Source organism: Ostrea edulis, chromosome 5 (assembly GCF_947568905.1).
Source record: "Ostrea edulis chromosome 5, xbOstEdul1.1, whole genome shotgun sequence".
NCBI classification, from domain to species: domain Eukaryota; kingdom Metazoa; phylum Mollusca; class Bivalvia; order Ostreida; family Ostreidae; genus Ostrea; species Ostrea edulis.
In genome coordinates, this window is record NC_079168.1 from 24,471,146 (window position 1) to 24,491,760 (window position 20,615).

The 20,615-nt window shown below is 32.9% G+C and overlaps 2 protein-coding genes across 11 annotated transcripts in view; one reads left to right on the forward strand and one right to left on the reverse strand.

The window, feature by feature from the left end:
* LOC125649763 (uncharacterized) overlaps nucleotides 1-11,234 on the reverse strand; it is a 31,473-nt gene extending 20,239 nt beyond the window's left edge. For 4 of the 5 annotated variants that reach the window (XR_007360802.2, XM_048877496.2, XM_048877495.2 and 1 more), the window contains exons 1-2: nucleotides 11,051-11,234; nucleotides 10,180-10,625 (exon numbers count right to left, since the gene is read on the reverse strand). Coding sequence is in view for 4 of the 5 variants with exons in the window: in XM_048877496.2 (XP_048733453.2) it covers nucleotides 10,180-10,625; nucleotides 11,051-11,114 (510 nt within the window). In the remaining variant the exon portion in view is untranslated. Of the gene's footprint in view, nucleotides 1-10,179; nucleotides 10,626-10,779; nucleotides 10,891-11,050 lie in introns of those variants that run through there. The other variant, XM_056165541.1, reaches the window with a different exon arrangement.
* On the forward strand, nucleotides 10,851-20,236 carry LOC125649764 (uncharacterized). 6 transcript variants are annotated; one of them, XM_056165543.1, is made up of 8 exons: nucleotides 11,258-11,297; nucleotides 11,909-12,028; nucleotides 12,126-12,252; nucleotides 14,567-14,688; nucleotides 16,367-16,474; nucleotides 18,515-18,772; nucleotides 18,878-18,964; nucleotides 19,316-20,236. In XM_056165543.1, the coding sequence occupies exons 4-8, from the start codon at nucleotides 14,589-14,591 to the stop codon at nucleotides 19,366-19,368; spliced, it is 606 nt and encodes a 201-aa protein (XP_056021518.1). In that variant the 5' UTR covers nucleotides 11,258-11,297; nucleotides 11,909-12,028; nucleotides 12,126-12,252; nucleotides 14,567-14,588; the 3' UTR covers nucleotides 19,369-20,236. The 6 variants fall into 6 exon arrangements, with proteins under 6 accessions (XP_056021520.1, XP_056021518.1, XP_056021517.1 ...); XM_048877499.2 differs by lacking the exon at nucleotides 11,258-11,297 and having other exon boundaries at nucleotides 11,874-12,028; XM_056165545.1 differs by lacking the exons at nucleotides 11,258-11,297; nucleotides 11,909-12,028; nucleotides 12,126-12,252 and adding an exon at nucleotides 10,851-10,977.
* The last annotated feature ends 379 nt before the right edge of the window (nucleotides 20,237-20,615 follow it).

Sequence of the window (20,615 nt, forward strand, 5' to 3'; positions counted from 1 at the left end):
TGGATAACTCCGTTTACCTGATTAAGATATAAGGCTCACGGCGGGTGTGACCGGTCGACAGGGGATGTTAATTCCTCCTAGGTACATGTACTTGATCCCACCTCTAGTATATTCAGGGGTCCGTGTTTGCCCAAATCTCTATTTTGTATTGCTTATGGGAGTTATGAATTTGATCACTGTTCGCCATCTTCACCTTTCATTCAAAGATTTTTAAGTATTGAACTGTGTAAGCAATTACTTTTACAAACGGAGATCTGATTTTAATTTAAAAATATATATATGATTCTTTTAATTTTATCTCCGATTCGGCATAATATGATAAAAAATGGCAACAGGTCGTTCCGGCCCCAAAACTAATCCGTCCCCTAGTCGTTCCGAACGTCCTCAAGTCGTTCCGTCCCCAGTTGATCCGGCCCCAGTCAATCTGGCCCATAGGTTTATAAAGCTATTACTGTCTTCCTAATAACAGTTAATGCTATAATTTTCATAACAAAATATTGAACAACACAGAACTTGATAATGTTTACTCTAATTTTTTCATTTATTGCGCATTTGTTTTGTATTTTGCATTTGAATTATGTTAATTTCTAGACTTTTAAGAGGAAAATGTCATGAAGCTATCTGTGAAATGTACGAGACAATATGGGGACTTTAGTATGACGGAATATAAAGTTATCGCATGTCCTGTAGTTGGAAGACATCTTGAAGTTTAATTGCTTGAAAGAATATCAAGGTTTTTATACACAGAGAAAGTTGCTTAAAAAAAACAAATACCGTGCAATATTTTGAATGATTATAAAAGATTATGACCAAAAAAAAAATATTTTTAAAAATTAGTGTCTGTTAAAGGGGTAGTTTTCTAGCCACATGAAATATATACTCCAATACTTTGTTTCCATTGATGTTTTCGATATTCTGGCAGCCTAATTTCGTATCAGAAATACGTATTGATAGAGAACCTAACGCAAAGTCACCTTTCAAAAATTATCATTAAGCAGTTTAGTCTAAAAACAAGCTGTAATTAACTGGCAACTATCACAGTAGTTTGCACCAATATTAACACCTATCGGTATGACTAATATAATCCTCATACCTACATATTTCATTTGTTTTGAAATATTACATCATGTAAATTTTGAGTATTAAAAGTAATAAATAGCAAACGTGCCACTCAAATGAAATTTTGATAATGAATTAATTGTCTATAAAATTGTCTGTTATTCTATTTGATCTGTTATTTTTAATTTCATTTAACTTGTATTGCTTTAATTGAAATTTGATGAATTGATACAATTTTTATTTATCATATTGAACAATGTTTCATCATTTATAAACATAAATGTACTTCCCACCCCATTACATAAATTATAAACAGAAAATATCTATAAAAAGCATATGGGGACGGACTGACTACGGTAATTGTGGCCGGAATGACTTTGGGGCCGCATCGACAGGGGCCGGATTGACCTTAGGGTCGGATTGACCGACATATATAAAAAATCATCCACGCAGATTCACATTGATCGCAAGAGTTCCTGCTACTCATATTAATTATTGTCGTTATTAAGACATTCTGAATAACATAACGTTATTGCATGTCAGAACATTATATCGGTATGGAGTTAATACATGCACATCAGTATCAAGTGTGTTACAAATCGGCATGGAGTTTCATTATAACAGTGTTCAAATTACATCATATGTAAATATATAGTGTTTAACATTACATGTAGATATATACAGTGTTTAACATTATATGTAGAGGTGTGTATGTTTAACATTATATGTAGAGGTGTATAGTGTTTAACATTATATGTAGAGGTGTGTATGTATAACATTATATGTAGAGGTGTGTATAGTGTTTAACATTATATGTAGAGGTGTGTATAGTGTTTAACATTATATGTAGAGGTGTGTATGTATAACATTATATGTAGAAGTGTGTATGTATAACATTATATGTAGAGCTGTGTATAGTGTTTAACATTATATGTAGAAGTGTGTATAGTGTTTAACATTATATGTAGAGGTGTGTATGTCAAACATTATATGTAGAAGTGTGTATGTAAAACATTATATGTAGAAGTGTGTATGTATAACATTATATTTAGAGGTTTGTATGTTTAACATTACATGTAGAGGTGTGTATAGTGTTTAACATTATATGTAGAGGTGTGTATGTATAACATTATATGTAGAAGTGTGTATGTATAACATTATATGTAGAGGTGTGTATGTATAACATTATATGTAGAGGTGTGTATAGTGTTTAACATTATATGTAGAGGTGTGTATGTATAACATTATATGTAGAAGTGTGTATGTATAACATTATATGTAGAGGTGTGTATGTATAACATTATATGTAGAGCTGTGTATAGTGTTTAACATTATATGTAGAAGTGTGTATAGTGTTTAACATTATATGTAGAGGTGTGTATGTCAAACATTATATGTAGAAGTGTGTATGTATAACATTATATGTAGAGGTGTGTATGTATAACATTATATGTAGAGGTGTGTATAGTGTTTAACATTATATGTAGAGGTGTGTATGTTTAACATTACATGTAGAGGTGTGTATAGTGTTTAACATTATATGTAGAGGTGTGTACGTATAACATTATATGTAGAGGTGTGTATGTATAACATTATATGTAGAGGTGTGTATGTATAACATTATATGTAGAGGTGTGTATGTATAACATTATATGTAGAGGTGTGTATGTTTAACATTATATGTAGAGGTGTGTATAGTGTTTAACATTATATGTAGAGGTGTGTATAGTATCTAACATTATATGTAGAGGTGTGTATGTTTAACATTATATGTAAAGGTGTGTATAGTGTTTAACATTATATGTAGAGGTGTGTATGTATAACATTATATGTAGAGGTGTGTATAGTGGTTAACATTATATGTAGAGGTGTGTATGTATAACATTATATGTAGAGGTGTGTATAGTGTTTAACATTATATGTAGAGGTGTGTATGTATAACATTATATGTAGAGGTGTGTATAGTATCTAACATTATATGTAGAGGTGTGTATGTTTAACATTATATGTAGAGGTGTGTATAGTGTTTAAGATTATATGTAGAGGTGTGTATAGTGTTTAACATTGTATGTAGAGATGTGTATGTATAACATTATATTTAGAGGTGTGTATGTATAACATTATATGTAGAGGTGTGTATATATAACATTATATGTAGAGGTGTGTATATATAACATTATATGTAGAGGTGTGTATAGTGTTTAACATTATATGTAGAGGTGTGTATGTATAACATTGTATGTAGAGGTGTGTATAGTGTTTAACATTATATGTAGAGGTGTGTATCTATAACATTATATGTAGAGGTGTGTATGTATAACATTATATGTAGAGGTGTGTATGTATAACATTATATGTAGAGGTGTGTATGTTTAACATTATATGTAGAGGTGTGTATAGTGTTTAACATTATATGTAGAGGTGTGTATGTATAACATTATATGTAGAGGTGTGTATAGTGTTTAACATTATATGTAGAGGTGTGTATGTATAACAATATATGTAGAGGTGTGTATGTTTAACATTATATGTAGAGGTGTGTATAGTGTTTAACATTATATGTAGAGGTGTGTATATATAACATTATATGTAGAGGTGTGTATATTTAACATTATATGTAGAGGTGTGTATAGTGTTTAACATTATATGTAGAGGTGTGTATATATAACATTATATGTAGAGGTGTGTATAGTGTTTAACATTATATGTAGAGGTGTGTATGTATAACATTGTATGTAGAGGTGTGTATAGTGTTTAACATTATATGTAGAGGTGTGTATGTATAACATTATATGTAGAGGTGTGTATGTTTAACATTATATGTAGAGGTGTGTATGTATAACATTATATGTAGAGGTGTGTATGTTTAACATTATATGTAGAGGTGTGTATAGTGTTTAACATTATATGTAGAGGTGTGTATGTATAAAATTATATGTAGAGGTGTGTATAGTGTTTAACATTATATGTAGAGGTGTGTATGTATAACATTATATGTAGAGGTGTGTATGTTTAACATTATATGTAGAGGTGTGTATAGTATCTAACATTATATGTAGAAGTGTGTATGTTTAACATTATATGTAGAGGTGTGTATAGTGTTTAACATTATATTTAGAGGTGTGTATGTTTAACATTGTATGTAGAGGTGTGTATAGTGTTTAACATTATATGTAAAGGTGTGTAGTGTTTAACATTATATGTAGAGGTGTGTATGTTTAACATTATATGTAGAGGTGTGTATAGTGTTTAACATTATATGTAGAGGTGTGTATAGTGTTTAACATTATATGTAGAGGTGTGTATGTTTAACATTATATTTAGAGGTGTGTATGTATAACATTATATGTAGAGGTGTGTATGTATAACATTATATGTAGAGGTGTGTATAGTGTTTAACATTATATGTAGAGGTGTGTATAGTGTTTAACATTATATGTAGAGGTGTGTATGTTTAACATTATATGTAGAGGTGTGTATGTATAACATTATATGTAGAGGTGTGTATGTATAACATTATATGTAGAGGTGTGTATGTTTAACATTATATGTGGAGGTGTGTATGTTTAACATTATATGTAGAGGTGTGTATAGTGTTTAACTTATATGTAGAGGTGTGTATAGTGTTTAACATTATATGTAGAGGTGTGTATGTTTAACATTATATGTAGAGGTGTGTATGTATAACATTATATGTAGAGGTGTGTATGTTTAACATTATATGTAGAGGTGTGTATAGTGTTTAACATTATATGTAGAGGTGTGTATGTATAACATTATATGTAGAGGTGTGTATGTTTAACATTATATGTAGAGGTGTGTATGTATAACATTATATGTAGAGGTGTGTATGTATAACATTATATGTAGAGGTGTGTATGTATAACATTATATGTAGAGGTGTGTATGTATAACATTGTATGTAGAGGTGTGTATAGTGTTTAACATTATATGTAGAGGTGTGTATCTATAACATTATATGTAGAGGTGTGTATGTTTAACATTATATGTAGAGGTGTGTATGTATAACATTATATGTAGAGGTGTGTATGTTTAACATTATATGTAGAGGTGTGTATAGTGTTTAACATTATATGTAGAGGTGTGTATGTATAACATTATATGTAGAGGTGTGTATAGTGTTTAACATTATATGTAGAGGTGTGTATATATAACATTATATGTAGAGGTGTGTATATTTAACATTATATGTAGAGGTGTGTATAGTGTTTAACATTATATGTAGAGGTGTGTATATATAACATTATATGTAGAGGTGTGTATAGTGTTTAACATTATATGTAGAGGTGTGTATGTATAACATTGTATGTAGAGGTGTGTATAGTGTTTAACATTATATGTAGAGGTGTGTATGTATAACATTATATGTAGAGGTGTGTATGTTTAACATTATATGTAGAGGTGTGTATGTATAACATTATATGTAGAGGTGTGTATGTTTAACATTATATGTAGAGGTGTGTATAGTGTTTAACATTATATGTAGAGGTGTGTATGTATAAAATTATATGTAGAGGTGTGTATAGTGTTTAACATTATATGTAGAGGTGTGTATGTATAACATTATATGTAGAGGTGTGTATGTTTAACATTATATGTAGAGGTGTGTATAGTATCTAACATTATATGTAGAAGTGTGTATGTTTAACATTATATGTAGAGGTGTGTATAGTGTTTAACATTATATTTAGAGGTGTGTATGTTTAACATTGTATGTAGAGGTGTGTATAGTGTTTAACATTATATGTAAAGGTGTGTAGTGTTTAACATTATATGTAGAGGTGTGTATGTTTAACATTATATGTAGAGGTGTGTATAGTGTTTAACATTATATGTAGAGGTGTGTATAGTGTTTAACATTATATGTAGAGGTGTGTATGTTTAACATTATATTTAGAGGTGTGTATGTATAACATTATATGTAGAGGTGTGTATGTATAACATTATATGTAGAGGTGTGTATAGTGTTTAACATTATATGTAGAGGTGTGTATAGTGTTTAACATTATATGTAGAGGTGTGTATGTTTAACATTATATGTAGAGGTGTGTATGTATAACATTATATGTAGAGGTGTGTATGTATAACATTATATGTAGAGGTGTGTATGTTTAACATTATATGTGGAGGTGTGTATGTTTAACATTATATGTAGAGGTGTGTATAGTGTTTAACTTATATGTAGAGGTGTGTATAGTGTTTAACATTATATGTAGAGGTGTGTATGTTTAACATTATATGTAGAGGTGTGTATGTATAACATTATATGTAGAGGTGTGTATGTTTAACATTATATGTAGAGGTGTGTATAGTGTTTAACATTATATGTAGAGGTGTGTATGTATAACATTATATGTAGAGGTGTGTATGTTTAACATTATATGTAGAGGTGTGTATGTATAACATTATATGTAGAGGTGTGTATGTATAACATTATATGTAGAGGTGTGTATGTATAACATTATATGTAGAGGTGTGTATGTATAACATTATATGTAGAGGTGTGTATAGTATCTAACATTATATGTAGAGGTGTGTATAGTGTATAACATTATATGTAGAGGTGTGTATAGTATCTAACATTATATGTAGAGGTGTGTATAGTGTTTAACATTATATGTAGAGGTGTGTATGTTTAACATTATATGTAGAGGTGTGTATGTTTAACATTATATGTAGAGGTGTGTATGTATAACATTATATGTAGAGGTGTGTGTGTTTAACATTATATGTAGAGGTGTGTATAGTGTTTAACATTATATGTAGAGGTGTGTATGTATAACATTATATGTAGAGGTGTGTATAGTATCTAACATTATATGTAGAGGTGTGTATGTTTAACATTATATGTAGAGGTGTGTATAGTGTTTAACATTATATGTAGAGGTGTGTATGTATATCATTATATGTAGAGGTGTGTATGTTTAACATTGTATGTAGAGGTGTGTGTGTATAACATTATATGTAGAAGTGTGTATGTATAACATTCTATGTAGAGGTGTGTGTATAACATTATATGTAGAGGTGTGTATGTATAACATTATATGTAGAGGTGTGTATGTATAACATTATATGTAGAGGTGTGTATGTATAACATTATATGTAGAGGTGTGTATGTATAACATTATATGTAGAGGTGTGTATAGTGTTTAACATTATATGTAGAGGTGTGTATGTATAACATTATATGTAGAGCTGTGTATAGTGGTTAACATTATATGTAGAGGTGTGTATGTATAACATTATATGTAGAGGTGTGTATGTTTAACATTATATGTAGAGGTGTGTATGTTTAACATTATATGTAGAGGTGTGTATAGTATCTAACATTATATGTAGAGGTGTGTATGTTTAACATTATATGTAGAGGTGTGTATAGTGTTTAAGATTATATGTAGAGGTGTGTATAGTATCTAACATTATATGTAGAGGTGTGTATAGTGTTTAACATTATATGTAGAGGTGTGTATAGTGTTTAACATTGTATGTAGAGGTGTGTATGTTTAACATTATATGTAGAGGTGTGTATGTTTAACATTGTATGTAGAGGTGTGTATAGTGTTTAACATTATATGTAAAGGTGTGTAGTGTTTAACATTATATGTAGAGGTGTGTATGTTTAACATTATATGTAGAGGTGTGTATAGTGTTTAAGATTATATGTAGAGGTGTGTATAGTGTTTAACATTATATGTAGAGGTGTGTATGTTTAACATTATATTTAGAGGTGTGTATAGTGTTTAACATTATATGTAGAGGTGTGTATGTTTAACATTATATGTAGAGGTGTGTATGTTTAACATTATATGTAGAGGTGTGTATGTATAACATTATATGTAGAGGTGTGTATGTATAACATTATATGTAGAGGTGTGTATAGTGTTTAACATTATATGTAGAGGTGTGTATAGTGTTTAACATTATATGTAGAGGTGTGTATGTTTAACATTATATGTAGAGGTGTGTATGTATAACATTATATGTAGAGGTGTGTATGTTTAACATTATATGTAGAGGTGTGTATGTATAACATTATATGTAGAGGTGTGTATGTATAACATTATATGTAGAGGTGTGTGTGTTTAACATTATATGTAGAGGTGTGTGTGTTTAACATTATATGTAGAGGTGTGTATGTATAACATTATATGTAGAGGTGTGTATGTATAACATTATATGTAGAGGTGTGTGTGTTTAACATTATATGTAGAGGTGTGTATGTATAACATTATATGTAGAGGTGTGTATAGTGTTTAACATTATATGTAGAGATGTGTATGTATAACATTATATGTAGAGGTGTGTATGTATAACATTATATGTAGAGGTGTGTATGTATAACATTATATGTAGAGGTGTGTATAGTGTTTAACATTATATGTAGAGATGTGTATGTATAACATTATATGTAGAGGTGTGTATGTATAACATTATATGTAGAGGTGTGTATGTTTAACATTATATGTAGAGGTGTGTATAGTGTTTAACATTATATGTAGAGGTGTGTATAGTGTTTAACATTATATGTAGAGGTGTGTATGTATAACATTAAATGTAGAGGTGTGTATAGTATCTAACATTATATGTAGAGGTGTGTATGTTTAACATTATATGTAGAGGTGTGTATAGTGTTTAACATTATATGTAGAGGTGTGTATGTATAACATTATATATAGAGGTGTGTATGTATAACATTATATGTAGAGGTGTGTATGTTTAACATTACATGTAGAGGTGTGTATGTATAACATTACATGTAGAGGTGTGTATGTATAACATTATATGTAGAGGTGTGTATGTATAACATTATATGTAGAGGTGTGTATAGTGTTTAACATTATATGTAGAGGTGTGTATAGTATCTAACATTATATGTAGAGGTGTGTATGTTTAACATTATATGTAGAGGTGTGTATGTATAACATTATATGTAGAGGTGTGTATAGTGTTTAACATTATATGTAGAGGTGTGTATGTATAACATTGTAAGTAGAGGTGTGTATGTATAACATTATATGTAGAGGTGTGTATGTTTAACATTATATGTAGAGGTGTGTATGTTTAACATTATATGTAGAGGTGTGTATAGTATCTAACATTATATGTAGAGGTGTGTATGTATAACATTGTAAGTAGAGGTGTGTATGTATACCATTATATGTAGAGGTGTGTATGTATAACATTATATGTAGAGGTGTGTATAGTGTTTAACATTATATGTAGAGGTGTGTATAGTGTTTAACATTATATGTAGAGGTGTGTATGTATAACATTATATGTAGAGGTGTGTATGTTTAACATATGTAGAGGTGTGTATAGTGTTTAACATTATATGTAGAGGTGTGTATGTTTAACATTATATGTAGAGGTGTGTATGTATAACATTATATGTAGAGGTGTGTATATATAACATTATATGTAGAGGTGTGTATGTTTAACATTATATGTAGAGGTGTGTATATATAACATTATATGTAGAGGTGTGTATATATAACATTATATGTAGAGGTGTGTATGTTTAACATTATATGTAGAGGTGTGTATAGTGTTTAACATTATATGTAGAGGTGTGTATAGTGTTTAACATTATATGTAGAGGTGTGTATGTATAACATTATATGTAGAGGTGTGTTTAGTGTTTAACATTATATGTAGAGGTGTGTATGTATAACATTATATGTAGAGGTGTGTATGTATAACATTATATGTAGAGGTGTATAGTGTTTAACATTATATGTAGAGGTGTGTATGTTTAACATTATATGTAGAGGTGTGTATGTTTAACATTATATGTAGAGGAGTGTATAGTGTTTAACATTATATGTAGAGGTGTGTATGTATAACATTATATGTAGAGGTGTGTATGTTTAACATATGTAGAGGTGTGTATAGTGTATAACATTATATGTAGAGGTGTGTTTAGTGTTTAACATTATATGTAGAGGTGTGTATGTATAACATTATATGTAGAGGTGTGTATGTTTAACATATGTAGAGGTGTGTATAGTGTATAACATTATATGTAGAGGTGTGTTTAGTGTTTAACATTATATGTAGAGGTGTGTACATTGTATTTGTTAATACTAGACTTTAACATACCTCAGTACTGCGACACTCAACTTGTCCCAGGGAGGAAAGGGCGGAATCATCACTTTCGTTTCCGTCTTGCCAACCATTGTCTTCCGTCACACAATGATTACATGAAGTCTGGCATTGTAGTAATCTTATGCAATACGCATTTCTGTATTCCAATACCTCTTTATCTAACAGAATACGCTGTAATTCCATTTCATTTTTCCGAAATGATTGGCAAAAGTTTTCGTACTTTCGTTTTGAAAATATCCCAAAGCTAAACTTCAAACAGTTATTTTCACATTTAATTGATTGCAATACCCCATCATATTGTGAGGAAGCCCAACGACAAACGGCTCCTAAAATTATCCCATTCTGATGTTGTAACTTTTTAACGATTCTTTCATTACACAGTCGGTTACCATCCCATACTTGTAACGTCAAATGACAATTCCACCATCTGCTATCTTTACCTACAAAGATAAGTTTAAGATTGATCATTGAATTACACATGTATGACTGATTCACTTTCTAATAAACATATTAGTCAACGCTCTATCTTTCTTGTTACAGATTGCCTGGGGATCTGGGTTATAACAGATCCCCAGTACCCCGTGCTTGTTGTACATGTAAGAGGCGACGATAGGAGCGGTCCTTCAGATGAGACCGCATACACCGAGATCCCATGTTACAGCAGGTGTGGCACGATAAAGATCCCTCCCTGCTCAATGGCCGTATGCGCCGAGCATAGGTCTAAATTTAGTGAAAAATTCTCGAGCGGAACGTTAAATGAACACTAAATGTCTTTGTCGTTGCAGTAGATGAGTGAGTACACACTTTGTTGGTTTAATTTATTCACGTGTTTGGGTATATCATTATTTCAGAGATAAACACTTACCTTCAGACGAGGTTCCGTTTTTGAAAGGTGATTCTACAGTTTCTCCAAAGAGTGAAATAGACATGATTTTCTCATTGCTAAATTTCCGGGAATTCCCGATTCTATATTTATGACATGTAGTCCTAAAATAGCGTAACTCTAGATAAGGAGACAATATTATGTATTTATTTCCCCTACCTACCTGTTTATGTCCTTGCGATAAGGAAGTTTTACATGAATGCAAACCGGATGGATTTTGAAACAGATCGTGGGTATTTTTGTTTGTTTGTTTTGGTGGGTTTTTTTTGGTGTGTGTGTTTTATTTGGGGGGGGGGGGGTTGCTGTTGTTAATTTCAATATCAATTTTACCGAGTCTTTTTAAATAGAGATATTAAATGTATCCTGATTTTCATGACGATAAAGCTATACCTCTTTAAGGACACTAGATACATGTAAAATAGTATCCATGGGTTGATAATTTTTTTTCGTTATCGTGTAATAAATACAAATAAAATAATTCCTAAACAAAAAATAGTAAGTAAATTAAACAAAAATTGGGGGATTTGTAAATTTTCTTTGATGTTCAAAAGTTGAATATACTATATTATATAAACATAAATCTAGATTTTTGAAGAAAGCTGTGTTTGTAGCAAATGACGTTAAATGATTTATCAAAAGCACTATAAATCTTAAAGGGGGGGGGGGTAGAAGAAGAAAATAAAACTGGATCTATTCTCAATCCAGATCCCTGATGACACCCCCACAACTCATTGAATCCGCACCTGTGTATGAATGGCATAACATTATTTGCGTCTGCACTTGAATGCACGTGTGTTATGAGATGAATGTACGTGTTTCATATGTAATCAATCTAAATAGGCCACGACACGCTTAACATGCAAGCTCTTCAACCGTGACAACACCGAACCACAAAGAATATTTTTTAAAAAGTCGTCGTATTTGGAGTTTAATTGCACAACCAAGAATACAAATATCGTGGTAAGTCCTAGATCATTCCACAGAGTGGTCGTGTGCACGGAAATGTTCTTCCATCTGGAATAGTCTTTTTGATGTATTTTTTATATTGCGTCTATAGTTTCCAAACAAAGTGCAACGCGGTATATCACTCAACAGACTCGTGAACAACGAAATAGAGGTCACACAATCTAAATATAGATATTGTTAAATGTGACATTGTGCAACAGAACGGCGAGGATTTAGGGGTAAGAATTAACTTATTTCATAGCAGTAAAAAACAAATATATGCATCTACGTGGGCCTAGATCTTATCTTACATAGGCTATATATCAGTGACATTCGTATTCAGACGTGGAAATTGTAACCCAGTTTCACGATATGACTTCTTTTCTTTTTTTTGCAACCTTTTTTGCAAACCTAGTATAATGCATGACATTTATCTAATACTGCACTACCCAGACCGTTGTGTTACGTGTTGTATGATTATACATCAATTTTAACTTTATGAAAGACAGACATTGTAGAAAATGCGTATCCCTGAAAATTGACGTCCAGGCTAGGGTTTAAAGTGAGTGTCTTACAGACCAGAAATTACATTTTACATATGCACACGTGCCTCAGCCTTTCAATGCGCTAATGTAGTATTATGCTTGCAATATTGTGATCACTTAAAGGCCGGGAGTAACCTATATACATGTATATGATATACTTAACTAATACTTATGATTTTCCTCTTGGTACCTTTCAATTATGAGAAGAATTTGGGGGGAAATTGTAGCTGTACAACGGAGGACATGTGCATTGAAGGATTATTAAGAAACACTTTGTCCATTATATATTTGGAGACCTACTATCTGTGATTGTCTCTTTTGACATTGTAATGTTCACACGTAAGAGTCCAGATTGAGAGTAATTTTAGAGTGATGGTTGATCAATTGGACATTTGTCATCATTGGTGAGAGACAATGGGAGTTACACAACTGGCCTAGGAGATTGTTGCTTAATCAGACAAACATCATGCTTGACATTATTCGAGAAAAGCATAGGCGCTTCCCAGCTTAATATATATATATATATATATATATATATATATATATATATATATATCTACTATATAGTAGATATATATATTTTTTAACAATTAAGCTGGGGAGCGCCTATGGAGAAAACTCTGAAACAGCGATCAGACTGAACAGTTCTAATGAGTTATTTTTATAAAGTTAACCAATTTTTTAAAGGAATGTGATTATATATAATTAAAAAATAAAATCTGGATTTACCAATGATATATGAGTAAGTACTATTTTCCCACGTTATACAGTGATTTGATTACATGTTTTCTTCGGTGCAATCCCTCTTATCTAGAACTAGACAAGCATGCTCATGCAATATGTGAGTCAATATCCGGTGTAAACAATAACAAAAGATAATCACACCCACAAAACTGCCAATCTCTAGTTTGAAATACAAATTTAGCCCTGCTTCAGATTTTTTAGGCCAAAATTAAAACTTCATGAGAATTAATATCTAAAATAGATATGGCCAATATATGCACAGTTATGAGGAGAATAAGCATACCCATTTTAAAATTTCAGTACAACAGCTTAATCTTTATTTTAGCAAAATAAGTGCTGCAATCTGAATGTGACCAGAAAACTCATATATTCCACCATTTTCACCGATTGGCTGCTTTTATACCCAATTGCCGGCCTTTAAATATTTGCTTTCGTAGAACAAATTAGCATGGGAATTTCGGTCTACTCCGCTCCCCATAAGCGACTGAAACGAACCCCCCTTAGTTAGTAACGAATTTAGTCATTTGACTGATTCTTTTTACGGCAACATGCTTGGGAAATGAACGATAAACACATTCGAAGACAGCGACATATGAATCGAAAATATGTAAAATTTGATGCATGAATAAATAGCCATTTTAATAATACACATAACATTGTACACTGTTGTAAAATGATGTTGAAGCTTTAGTAGGGCATTGCTGGTTGATACTTTTCATTTTCTTAAGGACACCTATCTGAATTAAAACCTGTGTCATACTGAATATATATCACTCACTAACACAGCAGCCACAAGGGGGCGTTGAACAAGAAAAATAATCCCTCATTATGATGGTCATCATCTCTGTTTGTTGTTTTACTTCCATTCGAGAAGTTTTCACTCGTGTAGAGAATATCATTTCAATAATGGGACACACGTTTACCAATACAAGCTGTCATTAGGTGAAATGCTGTCTGACGTGTTTTATATCAATAGTTAGGCCGTTCTTGACATGTTATTACTCCATTTACCTGTTCAATGTTTAAGACTCACGGCGGATGTGACCGGTCAACAGGAGATGCTTACTCCTCCTAGACACCTTATGAATATGTCCAGGGTCCGTGTTTGTCCCACTGTTACTTATGCATTCTTTATAGGATTTATGATATAGGTTGTTGTTCGTTACTTTTATTTTATTTTTATTTCATAATAAAAACGTGTCAGTGTTTAGAGGATAACACCGTTATTAAAGTTTTATCGTTTTTTTTTTTTTTGAAACTTTAGATTTAGGAATGCAACTTGAAGAATGGATTGGAGAAATATAAGATGTTGTCTGTGTTGGTTTGTCTGTTTAGCTGCTATCAATTTCCTGATCGCACTTCTGATCGCCTACCGGACTCTAAGTGGTAAGACGTGTTCTAGTTGTATGCATTATACTGGCATTAAAATAACGGAAACTTGACCTTATTTGTATCATCCGCGAAATAAACCACATGTACATGTTTATTCTTTATATTTATTCCTGGGTCGAGGCCTCTGCAGGTGGACTGTTAGTCCCCGAGGGTCTCTACAGCCCAGTAGCTAAGTACTTCGTTACTAGCTTGAAAATACGGATGTATATTTAATTGCTGTTATAAAATTTAGAAATTCATTTCAAAATTAAGGATTATCTCCCTCATGCATAGCTCTTATCCTTGGACGAATTTGGCTCCACTTGTTTGGCACGCTGTTTTTGGCTATATTTAGATCTAAAACTTCATAGTTATTTCGGATTTCAAACATTTCGGTTGAGCATCACTGAAGAGACATTATTTGTCGAAATGCGCATCTGGTGCATCAAAATTGGTACCGTATAAGTTTTACATTAAGTTGTAAATCACTTTTATGGTACGTTGAGAAGTGGATTGCATGTCTTTAAGGTTGTTTTTTTTTAATTATAAAACAATGAATTATCACGGACGAATTCATCTGATAATTTATTTGATAGCTCATCTTAGGACCATGGATCAATTACACTCAGAAAGAAGTGACTATTTTCAGGATTTGTCCGGCAAAAATATTGATAATCACTGCCTTGATATTTCACGAGAAGAAAATTGAGCATTTTTTTAAAATATAAAGCGTGTCGTTTTGCATTGCCTGGGGTGTGCTATGAACACGTAATATGAACAGGTAAATGTGACCCTGGAGTATGTCATGAACACGTAATATGAGGCGTTGTTTTACAGGTGAATGTGACTGGGGTGTGCTATGAACACGTAATATGAACAGGTGAATGTGACCCTGGGGTATGCTATGAACACGTAATATGAGGCGTTGTTTTACAGGTGAATGTGACCCTGGAGTATGTCATGAACACGTAATATGAGGCGTTGTTTTACAGGTGAATGTGACCCTGGGGTATGTCATGAACACGTAATATGAGGCGTTGTTTTAAAGGTGAATGTGACCCTGGGGTATGCTATGAACACGTAATATGAGGCGTAGTTTTACAGGTGAATGTGACCCTGGAGTATGTCGTGAACACGTAATATGAGGCGTTGTTTTACAGGTGAATGTGACCCTGGGGTATGTCATGAACACGTAATATGAGGCGTTGTTTTACAGGTGAATGTGACCCTGGGGTATGTCATGAACACGTAATATGAGGCGTTGTTTTACAGGTGAATGTGACTGGGGTATGCTATGAACACGTAATATGAGGCGTTGTTTTACAGGTGAATGTGACCCTGGGGTTTGTCATGAACACGTAATATGAGGCGTAGTTTTACAGGTGAATGTGACTCTGGGGTATGTTATGATCACATAATATGAGGCGTAGTTTTACAGGTGAATGTGACCCTGGGGTATGTCATGAACACGTAATATGAGGCGTTGTTTTACAGGTGAATGTGACTCTGGGGTGTGCTATGAAACGTAATATGAACAGGTGAATGTGACCCTGGGGTATGCTATGAACACGTAATATGAGGCGTTGTTTTACAGGTGAATGTGACTGGGGTGTGCTATGAACACGTAATATGAACAGGTGAATGTGACTCTGGGGTGTGCTATGAACACGTAATATGAGACGTTGTTTTACAGGTGAATGTGAACCGGAGGTTTGTTATGAACATGGAACTTGTTTGACTAACAAGGATGGATACAAATGTCAGTGTCACCATGGATATACGGGGGACCAGTGTCAGTTCAGTAAGTACTGTTGGATTTTATATACAAAAAAAATTAACCATAGTAGGAACGTATATAATCAGCATTCTGCCTTAGAATCATTTAGCTATACAGCCCAAGGCAAACCTCGTTACAGTTGTATATACTATTTCTCCATGGCCAGCTGCTTGGAATTTCCTGATGGCACTTTTGATTGTTTCCGGACATTTACTGCTTTTCAACACATTTAGTTTCACCTCACATGAGGTAAAAGCTCAAGTGATCTATTTTGATCACTTTTTGTCCGGCGTCAGTCTGTCCGTCCGTCCGCAAACTTTTAAATTCTCGACTTCTTCTCCAGAACCACAGGGCTAATTTCATCTAGATTTGCCACAAATTATGCATGGGTAAAGGGGATTCACGTTTGTTCAAATGAAGTGCCTCGCCCATTTTGAAGTGGAGATTATCAAGAATTAGTAAAACTGTAAAACATTTGTGGCATCTATTTACAATCGTCTTCTTAAGAACTACTAAGCCAATTTCAATCAAACTTGGCACAAATTGCCCCAGGTTAAAGGGGATTCAATTTAATTAAATGAATGACTGCTCCCTCTAAAGGGGAGATAGTCTGGAAAAGGCAAAAATAAGGTGGGGTCAATTAGATAGTTTCTTAAGAACCATTATAGCTAGGCAAGAAAAGTTTAAACTACATGTATATACTTGTAAATGCTTCCTGACATAATGTACACTCAAGTTTGTTCAATCATGGCTCCCCGGGGGGGGGGGGTAGGATGGGGCCACAAGAGGGAATCAAAGTTTGTTTTCCATGGTAATATATTGGATAATCTTTGAAAATCTTGTCAAGAACAACAGGGCCACGATTAATATTGATATGCAAGCATCCCCGGGCAGTGGAGATTGAAGTTTGTTCAAATCACAACCATTAGGGGTAGGATGGAGTTACAATAAGGGAACTAAGTTTTATATTGGAAAATATAGGGAAACATTTTGAAAGTATCTAATTACTCCCTGGTTTGTGTATCAGTCGAATTTGGGTGTTGGAACTGTGTATGATAAACTTACTTAGCAAATTCTCCAAAGGGAAGTAACTGGGATGCATCTCGAAACCGGCGTTTTCAGGGACCCCAGAGTCATAAAGTTTGATATTGATATATACAGGAAATTAATGAAAACAAACTGTTTTCAAGATTACCTGGACCACACTAAATCATGTCAAAATACGAATATTCCTAAGCTCTGTGGATTCACGTTTTTATTATGCCACTGTGACTAAAGGCTGGGGATATTGTGTTTGTCCTGTCTGAAACTTGAACCTTGCTCCTAACTTTTGAATGGTGAGTGATAGAGCTCTCTTATTTCATCTGTATATTCCTGGTACCAAAGGTTTTGACCCTCTGACTCTGACATCAGTTTGACCTTTTAAAAAATCTAACCTAGCCAATATCTCCTGAACTATTTCAAGTAGAGCTTTCAAGTTTGTATAAAGATTTCTTATGTTAAAAAACTTCATTTGACTTCATGATGCTTGACCTTGTGACCTATACCTTGAAGTGTGACCCAAATTTTAAAACTTTAATCTAAAGTTTTACCTGCTCACAACGTTTGAATAGTGAGCACTACATTTTTCATTTTTTGTATATACTTTCCTTGTGAAAAGGCCTTGATTTTGACGTTGTAAAATTGATCTTGGGAGTTTGATTGAATTTTAAGAAAGTTAACTTAGCCAATATGATCTGACCTATTCAAGATATGGATATCATGTGTTGTATATAGATTCCTAGTGCTGACAGTTCATACTATGATGTTTTACCTTGTGACCTTGTATCATGGCCATGTCGTGAACATACATGTATGAAGTTGGAACCATAAGATGGAATAAAATCTTTAATGGGAATAAAGATTGCAAAAACAATCTTTTAAAAACTACAGTACCGGAACAACAACAGGGCCAAGGTGATTCACGTGAGCGAGGTGACCCATGACCATCTTCTTTATGAATTAAAATGAAATTAACGACAATCGGTGGAAGTATGATCAATGATATGAACTTGTATATTTCAGAGAAACATATGCCTCCAAAATCCCTTCATCGAAATGTCACAAACTCCAACCATACCAAGCACATGGTAACCTATAACCCCATGTTAAACGACTCGGCTGTTGTTGTCATGTCAACTCCATCTACTCATACACGGGAAGTGGAACGACAGAGTTTAAGAGACTCGGGGTTCACTTCCGCCTACTGGACCTTCATTGTGGTTTACGCAATCGCCAGTACTTCCATTTTCCTGTTTGCATTCTTCGTTCTGAATTTTTTCCGTAAGTTTATCATAAAAGATATAGAAATATTTTATCTAAATTTGGAGAGAGAGATTTTGCAGAAAGATAAATATTTTCATTGTGAACTTGACCCTATTTCTTCAGAGAAAAATATGTCTAAGCAGTTCAAAGGCAAAGACTACTACGGAATCCAGTTTAAACCGGAAGGTCAGACAGAAGAGGAAATACAAAGTAAGGCTGATCACTGTTCATGGTCATCGAATTCCGTTAAAATTTTATTTCTCATCAAACAGTGGGTATGACTTAAGTTGTACAGGGGGAAACCACATCTACACTTTGGGTTTGGCTTTCTACACACTGGGCACATTGGGTTTTCTACACACCGGGTTTTCTACACACTGGGTTTTCTACACATTGGGCTTTCTACACACTGGACTTTCTACACCCTGGGTTTTCTACACATTGGGCTTTCTACACATTTGAAACGTGCATGCTGTGTCTTCAAACTCATCTCCCTGGTCGTTCAGTTCATTACTAGTCTTGTAATATTGACAATTGTATCCTGTTCATTTTTTTCTGCAGATCAGAGAAGACACTTGGTTTCTGATGCAAGTGGATTAGATATGGTTGCATGATAAATAAGACCTATTTGTATGTACAGATCATATGAACTGTGTTTTCTTGAAGTGTTTTTCTTTTCTTTACAAATGAAAATTATCTGTGGAATTTAAGCAAAATTAGCAATGCAATGTTTACCTCTGCTAGATGTTTTTGTGCGTTATGTTTTGAGATTAACATTGATAGCTTTATTCTGTGCAACGATTACTAAGTTTCGACATATACAACGCATAATCATTACTTGCACAAACTACACAATGTGCCATAACTCCAAGTGCAAACTACAGAATGTGCCATTGAATTAAATGGTTCTCGTCATTTACATTTTATACTCCTGTTTTTAGTTTAAATGTCTCGTGAGACACATATAACAAGGCATTATTTTCATACTTTTGCCGATAGTGCCAAATTTCAGAAGGGATTGTTATGATGGCAAGGTGTTACATTATAACTTTTGTATATACATGTACGTTTGATTGGTTTTGGAATTTTCAATAGTCGTATATCAAAAGATGGCTTGAAAAATATCAGTGACCTGATACACAGATGTACCTGTTTGTTTGGTTTCTTTTGTGATCAGTGATGCATGCACTATGTGAGATTGTATGTAGAATTTTAACATAAAATACTTGAACATGCACAGATTGACTGCCGACATACTCCAAGTGTTTTTATGTGTTTCTGAGTTTTGTAATTTGCCATTGGTTGAATTTTTGTACAGTGTTTTAAAATTCTCTGCCAAGTGTTTGATTATTATATTGATCAAACTTTGGTAACCTATATACTGTGCATGAGATTTTATTTCAGTCATAGATTTTAGGTAAACTAAAATCTCATTTTTTTTTTATATCTGTTTATATAAAGTAATCTCCAAAAGTTGACAAATTGTGTTGATTTTTTTCCCCAACTATTATGGGCATAATATAGGAGATTCGTTGTGTTTTTGTATCACTTGTATATGGTGTTTATGTCTCTCAACTGATTTGATACGCAAGAGATTGTTCTGCGTATGATCAGTTTTTTAAAATCAAAATTGGCTACTGACAAACAAGTTGATGTTACAAGGGTTTAAACAGTCTCGTTTAAAATCAGCATTTTGCAACTTCTAATATCGTTATGACGTTCTAGTTTGCCAATACAACCTGTCAATTGGTCACATGCTGTCTGGCGTGTTTCATACCAATTGTTAGGCCGTTCTTTACACACTTATTTTGACTACGGAGTACTCTGTTTACCTGATCAAGATATAGGGTTCACGGCGGGT

Bases quoted from the DNA above. Each gene is read 5' to 3' on its own strand.
- LOC125649764 (XM_056165542.1), top strand. From the start codon at position 14,589: ATGGATTGGAGAAATATAAGATGTTGTCTGTGTTGGTTTGTCTGTTTA. The intron at 14,689-16,366 runs GTAAGACGTGTT...GTTGTTTTACAG, and splicing joins CGCCTACCGGACTCTAAGTG to GTGAATGTGAACCGGAGGTT. The intron at 16,475-18,514 runs GTAAGTACTGTT...TGTATATTTCAG, and splicing joins GGGGGACCAGTGTCAGTTCA to AGAAACATATGCCTCCAAAA.